The 8,097-nt window shown below is 38.8% G+C and overlaps 1 protein-coding gene across 1 annotated transcript in view; it reads left to right on the forward strand.

Annotated features, from left to right (window-relative positions):
- The first annotated feature begins 1,450 nt into the window (after positions 1-1,450).
- SULT1C3 (sulfotransferase family, cytosolic, 1C, member 3) overlaps positions 1,451-8,097 on the forward strand; it is an 18,242-nt gene continuing 11,595 nt past the window's right edge. Inside the window, exons 1-2 of the mRNA XM_004691393.1 lie at positions 1,451-1,622; positions 3,998-4,126. Coding sequence (XP_004691450.1) covers positions 1,451-1,622; positions 3,998-4,126 — 301 coding nt within the window. The remainder of the gene's footprint in view (positions 1,623-3,997; positions 4,127-8,097) is intronic.

Raw genomic sequence — 8,097 nt, forward strand, 5'->3', positions numbered from 1 at the left:
TCAGGGACCCAGGCTAGTGAACTGCAGAAGGGGAGTAGAGGGGCCAGAGCTGAATAAAAATATTCTTTGTCTTTCTTTTGTTTACAGTAAGGGGTTCCTCTTCCTCAATTATTATCCTTAGAAAGGGCTTAGGCCAGACAACAACTCGCACTCAGATATGACATCTGGGTCCACAGGAGGTCTAGCAAATTATTAACAGAGTGGAAAGGGAATGGCAATGGCAACAGGTAGATTGGAAGCCCCCTGGACTTCAGCCAAGGTCACAGGAGAGACAAGAGGGTGAGCTGGTTCAGATATATGATTAACCAGGATCAGAGGTTATCTGAAACTTACTTCCTCAGCCCAGTAACAGATGAACCTCTCACTAAATCTGCTCATATGCTAGAGACACTTAGGCATGAACTTGGATCATGTCCCCAGTACGATCAAGTCAGTGAATTATCCTGTGAACTTCCAGAGCCCTCTAGACACGATTAGAATAAAGAGCTTTAGAACTGAACTTCATTCTCAGGTGGGCAATGGTGTTGATTGTGCAGGGACCAGCCCTTGGGAGCTCCTTGAGAACACTGTACAGGAGCCCCACAGCATTATTGGTCCCTGGGCTCCTTACCCTGCCTTCGAGCCCAAGCATACCACATGAAATACATTAAGAATCAAGATGTGTCCCTGGTCCAGTGGGGTGCATTCACATCCACCAGGACCTGCAGTGGGAGGTACATCAGCAGGGGGTGCTCTCTGGCTAGTTTCTTGGTCATGTCCCATCTTATACATACCTCTACCTGCTTAGCTGTGGTAAAGGCTGAAGCTCAGGAGCCTGCACTCTCATGAGAAACCAAGGTGAAAGACCTGCCCTCACAGAGCACAGGAATGGTGGCCATGTGCAATTCTGTTTTTTTTCCGCAAGGAAATCTATAGGTCAGGGCTGGGTCTGCAAGCAGCAGTAGCGATTATGTGTAATTTGGGACAAGTTTCAGCAGGAAACAATATCGTTCCCTTTCCTCCTGAGCAGGTAGGTGGGTATTAGGGTAATTTTTCTCTCCATACCTAGAAACTGTAGCTTTATTCAAACTACTAAGAAGGAGGAGGATCACCTGATCTGTTTTTGGCCATTTTGTTACCAGAATCTAGATTCCTCTGGTTAGGTGGGAGGCCCTTGGGTGCAGGGACTCTGACCTGAAGAAGATATCTGCAAATCTACTGAAAAACACTGCTGAGGGGAGCAGTGACTAGACCTGAGATGTGGTCTGCTGCGTCATATGTGTCTGCTTCCTGGCTGGGATCAAACTCATGCTGCAGTGGCTGCAGATAGTTTCATAGTGTGTGACTTAACCCCTTGTGCCACCAGGGAGGCCCCTCAATATTGCATTTTCAAAGAAATGACTGTTGTAAGGTATAGAAATGACACAGTACACATTTCTTTGAAGCACCTTTGACAGTTCCAAAAAGAAAGATGTCCCTGGAGAAAATGAAGGATCTCCACCTGGAGGGAAAATACCTACAACCAGAAACCCAAGAAGTGGATGGAATCCTCATGACCAAGTTGATAAGTGATAACTGGGACAAAATCTGGAATTTCCAAGCAAAACCTGATGATCTCCTCATAGCAACCTATGCAAAAGCAGGTAGGTTTGAGACTTGGTGGTGGGAAAGTCAGCTTTAGAAGGGCTGTAATACCTGATTTTAAAATGCAAGTTTTACCAAAGCTGGACTGTGCAAAAGTGAAAACCATTCTGAGCTCTAGTCTTGTAGGAACCAAGATCCTACTTTGATTTAGGTCCCTGATAGATAAAGAGACATCCAGAATCCTGAAATCACCAAAGGACTGAATTAACTATACAATTATTTAAAATTATAAAATTATTTACATAGCACAGAGTTTCTTCTAGTAAATCTTGCCAACCCAGTCTGACCTACTAAGATAGATAAGACTCTTCATATCTTCTAGGAGGTCCTGGAAGTGAAACCCCTTCCCTAGAAGAAGCTTCTCCTAGAAGAAGAGACTGATGTAGAACTAAGCACTTTCATCCTATTAAAACAAAACAAAACAAAACAAAAAAAACCCACTTATGGAGTTAGGTCCAAATTTACACAAGTGAACCAGGATCTGGGAGAGGGGAGGTGATAGTTATCCATATTGTACAAAGTGAAGGGGAATTCCTGGGAGTAGTAAGTGTTGCAAAGGCAAAGAGCTTGGAAGGCTGGTGCATGGGAGGAGGACTAGAGAGCATCATACTGGGATAAAGGATTCTAATCAACTCCCTGATTTATCTGTATGTATAATTTCATCAGTGTAACTGAATGAGGTAAAAAACTTTTTTCTACAACCAGTTTGGAGACTCTCTTAGTGACCATTTGAACCAACAGGAGATCTCTAGTTATTCATAACCATAAATATTTCAGGATTACCATCTGCATCCACCCCAGTTCTTTGATCACATCCTGGCATGTATTCTGTCCTTCTGGCCCAGAGCTACCTCCTCAGTCTCACTCTCCACTCAGAGGTTAGTAAGTCAGGGGAGAGGCTTTCTGTCAGTAGGTTTCACTTCTCAAGGGAACTTAAATTTGTACTCACAGAATTTGTTTTCCACTCCCTTGAAAATTAAGAGATCAACTAAGATCCTCCATAGGATGGTCCAAACTCCCCAGTTTTTTACTCCCCACCATAATTCAACCCCTGTGAGCTCTGATTGCACTCCCCAAATTGGAATTGGGCCTGCCTTTGTTCTGGCTCCTGAGGTCTCCCTCCCTGTGATGGCTTCCTGTGTGAGTGGACATTGCATAGGGCTGTCATACCTCACTCCAAAGCTACCATTCCGGCCGAGCCTCACTCACCCTTCTTCAGTAAGTTGCCCTCCTTTTTGTACACCTGTGGCCCTTTGTACACTCTTTGTGGCTCTTACTGTATACACTTTATCTTTTAATTATCTCTATATGTATCTCATGTGCCCATGGGCACCAACTTTGTGATCCAGAGAGACACCAAATGGAGTAAAAAGAAAAATGGGTATTTGGTGAATAATTAGCACAGCCTTATTCTTTGCCTACCCAAATTTCTATATATTCCTCTCTTCTCTGTTATTTAGGATTCAATTTGGCTACAAATGTCAGAATTTCCCCAACTTCCTGCCTAACACACACACACACACACACACACACACACACACACACACACACACACACACGGAAAAACAGTCCAGACCTGAATGGGGACTGCATGGACCATAAGAGCTCCTTTTAATTATCTGTGCCATCATTTTCAGTTATGGTTTTGTTTTCAGAGTCTAATATGACCACAGGGCTCCAACTGCCACACTCACACACTGTAAAGCAGCAAGGAGATAGAAGGGAGAAATAGGTCATATTCTTTCCCTTCAAGACAACTTCCCAAACATTAGTGTCATATTCACATCTAGCTGCAAAAAAGCCAGAAAAATGTGACCTTTGAACCAGTTAGCTTCATACCCAGCTAAAAACTGAGGATCTATTTAGAGAGAAGGGAACACTGGGCAAGAAGTCTCTTCATACATTATCTCAAAAAAAAAAAAATTACAAGTTTTGGGGCAGGGACAGTGGCTAATTCACCTCCATGTATCTCTATATTAATTTGATCCAATTTTCATTCCCTAAAGCTACATTTATAAGGAGCAAAGTCTTATGACAGGTACTAGGGATAAAGAGAATAAAAGGGCACATTCTTACCTCTGTTGACTATTTTACAAGAAGGCAGATATGTAAATAGGCCTTGAAAATAAGACAGGGGGCATCAGTGCTCAAGGAATAGGCTTTTCCATTTTAGGTGTCATAGAGTTGCTGTCCACTCTGGGTGTCACATGGAGGCATTTGCTACTGTGGGGGTCAAGGAGAGGAGTTTGACAAGTGAGCTAATTCTGCTCAGCACTAAGGAAATATTATTTTCATGGAATGTATAAATAATGAAGGAAATAGATGGTGCAGTGAGTAGATAAAATATAGAATTGAGAATAACTAATGCTTCCAGGCACCACCTGGACACAAGAGATTGTGGACATGATCCAAAATGATGGAGATGTGCAGAAGTGTCAAAGGGCCAACACTTTTGACCGCCATCCTTTCATTGAGTGGACTCTTCCACCACCCCTCAATTCAGGTAAGTTTGTAATCATAGTCTTGGGGCAGTTATTTTTATTCATTTGAGTTGATTTTTTGTGCGTATGGTGTGAGATATTGGTCTAATTTCATTTTTTTTTGCATGTGACAGTCCAATTTTCCCAGTACCATTTATTGAAAAGGCTCCAGTGTATATTCTTTGGTCCTTTGTTATACATTAGCTGTCATACATGTGTGTTTTCATTTCTGGGCTCTCAATTGTATTGCATTGGTTTGTGTTCTGTTTTTGTTCCAGTATCATGCTATGTTAGTTATTATGCCTTTATAGTGTACTTTGTAGTCAGGAAGTATGATACTTTTATATTCCCCATTTTTAGACAAGAGAGCCTTTGCTATCAGGGTTTGTGTTTTTTGTAGTACCATATGAAATTCAGTGATCTTTGTTCTATTTCTTTGAAGAAGGACATTGGAATTGAATTGAATCTGTAAATCACTTTGAGTAGGATGGCCATTTTGTTGAGACTTCCATTCCACAAGCAGGGAATATCTTTCCATTTATTTGTGTCTTTTTCTGTTTTTTGGACAATTTTTAAAAAAGATTTATTTATTTATGCATACAGAACTGGGGTACAAACCAGAAGTGCAGGTTTGGTGAGAGGATTCACCAGAGACAGAGTGGGGAGCAGAATAGGCAGATTGACGAAGTACACTGCTGAGGGGAGCAGCAGGCGGGCCAGGAGAGGTCTCCTGCGCCATATGGTCACCTTCCCCGGGCAGGAATTGAACTCATGCTGAAGTGGCCCTAGCTTCTTAGTGCTGTGCTTAACCTGCCATGCCACCAGAGAGGGCCTGAACAATGTTTTGTAGTTTTCTTTGTGTTGGTACTTTCCCTCCAGATAATTACATTTTTTTGTGTGTGAGATTGTTAATGGGATGGTTTTCTTACTTCTTCACCTTCTAGCTTATTTTTGCTTGTTGGTTTTGCAAATTGGAAAAGAAATTTTAAAGTTTCTTTTGCCTAATTGCTCTAATTAGATTTAAAATACTATGTTTAACAGTAATATTGAGAATGGACATTTTGATTTTGTAATATATCTTGATAGAAAAGTTTTTTATCATCATTGAAACTGATAGTAGCATTGGGTTTGTCATATGTGGTTTTTGTTATTTTAAGACACATTCCATTTATCCTTAATTTTTCAAGGGTTTTCATCATAGATAAATGTTGGATCTTACCTAATGCTTTATAAGCATCTACTGATACAATCATGTGGTTTCTTTCTTTTTTGTTGATGTGAATTACATTGACTGATTCTCAGATGTTGAACCATTTTTGTGTTCCTAGTATAAATACCACATGGTCATGGTGTACAATCTTTTTAATGCATTGTTGGATTTGGTTTGCTAAGATTTAGCTGAGGATTTTTGAGTCTGTGTTTGTTAAGGAATTCAGTCTGTGTTTTTATTTCTTTGTGTAGTCTTTGTTTGGTTTTGGTATTAGTGTGATACTGTCCTGATAAAATACACTTGGAAGAAAGTCTTCTTTCCTGACTTTTTAAAAAAGTCTGATCATGATAGGTATTAATTCATCTTTAAAGGTTTGTTAGAACTCTTTTGCCAAGACACGTGGTCCAGTGGAAATTAACATATTGTCTGCAAATAAAGACAGTTTTACTTCTTCTTTCCCTGTTTGGATTCCTTGTATACATTTTTCCTGTCCTATAGCTCTGCCTAGAACCTCCAATGTTATGTTGAAGAGCAGTGGTGACAGTGGACACCCTTGTCTTGTTCCTGATCTCAAAGGAAAGGCTTTCAGCTTTTATTCATTGAGGATAATATTGGCTGTGGATTTGTCAGATATGGCTTTTATCATATTGAGATATGTTCCTTCTATTCTGAGGATTTTGAGTGCCTTTAACATAAATGTTGAACTTTGTTAAATACCTTCTCCGCATCTATTGATATGATTATGTGGTTTTTAATTTTCTGTCAGTTGATGTGATGGAATACATGGATTGATTTTCTGATGTTGAACCATCCTTGTGCTCCTGGGATAAAGCCCACTTGCTCGTGGTTCATTATCTTTTTAATGCATTGTTGGATTCTGTTGGCTAAGATTTTGTTAAGGATTTTTGCATCAGTGTTCATTAGGGAGATTGGTCTGAAGTTTCCTTTGCTAGGTTTTGGTATTAGTGTGATGCTGGCTTCATAGAAAGTATGTAGTAGTTTTCCTTCTTTTTTGATTTTTTGGATGAGTCTGTGCAGAATAGGCACTAGTTCTTTTCTAAAAGTTCAGTAAAAATCATTTGTAAATCCATTAGGTTCTGGACTTTTATTTTTTAAGAGGGTTTTGATTACTTACTCAATTTCCTTGCTTGTAATTGGCTTGTTTAGTTGTTCTATTTCTTCTTTATCTAGCGTTGGGTGGCTGTAGAGTTGTGGGAATTTGTCCATTTCTGCTAAATTGTCGATCTTGTTTGCATACAGTTGTTCAGAGTATTCTCTGATTATTCTTTTGATTTCTGCTGGGTCTGTTGTGATTTCTCCTCTTTCATTTATGATTCTCCTCTTTCTGTTTATTTGTGCTTTCTCTTATTTTTCCTTTGTGAGCCTGGCTAATGGCCTGTCTATCTCATTTATTTTTTTGAAGAACTAACTTTTCATTGATTTTTGGACTGTTTTTCTAACTTCCATTTCATTTATTTCTGATTTTACTTTTATTGTTTCCTGTCTTCTACTGGTTTGGGGTTATTTTGTTGTTCTTTTTCCAGTTCTTTAAGGTGGGAGAGTAGGTTGTTTCTTTGAATTAGTTCTTTTGTCTTTATATGAGTCTGTATTGCTATATAGCTTCCTCTTATAACTGCTTTTAATGTGTCCCAAAAGTTTTGGTTAGTTGTGTTTCCATTTTCATTTTTCTCAAGGTATTTTAATTTCTTCTTTGATCTCCTCAGTGATCCAATGATCCTCCAGTAGTGTGGGTTTTAGTGTCCATGCAGTAGGTGTGATTCTTGCCTTCTCACATGGTTTATTTCTAGTTTGACCTCTTCATGGTTGGAGAAAATAGTTAAGATTTCAATCAGTGTATCTATTGATATTTATCTTGTGATCCAGTATGTGGTCAATCCTAGAGAATGATCCATGTGAATTTGAGAAAAATGTGTACTCAGATTTTTGGGGGGCAGTAGTCTATAAATGTCTGTTAGACTCATTATTCAGGTCCTTATTCAGAGCTTTAGTGTCTTTGCTTATTTTTTGTCTTGTTGATCTGTCCATTGTTGAGAGTGGCGTGTTGAAGTCTCCTAGTATGTATGTATTTTCTGATATACATTTTCATAGATGACAGTAGATTCCTGATATATTTTGGTGCTCCTTCATTTGGTGCATATATGTTGATGATTGTTATTTCTTCTTGTTGTATTGTCCCCTTAATCATAATGTAGTGGCCTTCTGTGTCTCTTTTAATCCTTTTTAGTTTGAAGTCTATTTTGTCTGATATAAGTATAGCTGTCCCTGCCTTCATTTTTGGTCCATTTGCTTGTAGGATTGTTTTCCATCCTTTTATTTTCAATCTATTTTTATCTTTTGTAGTTAGATGTGTTTTCTATAGACAGCAGAATGTTGGGTTATGTTTTTTTTTTAACCCATCCTGCAACTCTGTGTCTTTTAACTGATGAGTTTAAGCCATTTACATTTAGAGATGATATTGATATTCTGGCACCTATATTTGCCTTTTATTTTTTTGGTCCTTTTGTGTTTTTATTCCTTGTTTTGAACTTTTCTTATTCATTCTTCTGTTGGATTGGCTTGAGGACTTCTTGTAGTATTTTGTTTGTTTTATTTATTATTATTATTTTTTATAATATAATAGTTTATTTTTATATCATTTTGTATACATTTTTTTTTCATCTCACTTGTAATCCCCATGGGTTTCCCATCACTGAGTCACCTGTGTGCCATCGCCATAGTCCTGTGTACTTCCCTCTCCCCTACCCCTGTTTTTGATCCCATTCC

Source organism: Condylura cristata, unplaced genomic scaffold, assembly GCF_000260355.1.
Source record: "Condylura cristata isolate star-nosed mole 26May11 unplaced genomic scaffold, ConCri1.0 scaffold00031, whole genome shotgun sequence".
In the NCBI taxonomy this organism is placed as follows: Eukaryota; Metazoa; Chordata; class Mammalia; order Eulipotyphla; family Talpidae; genus Condylura; species Condylura cristata.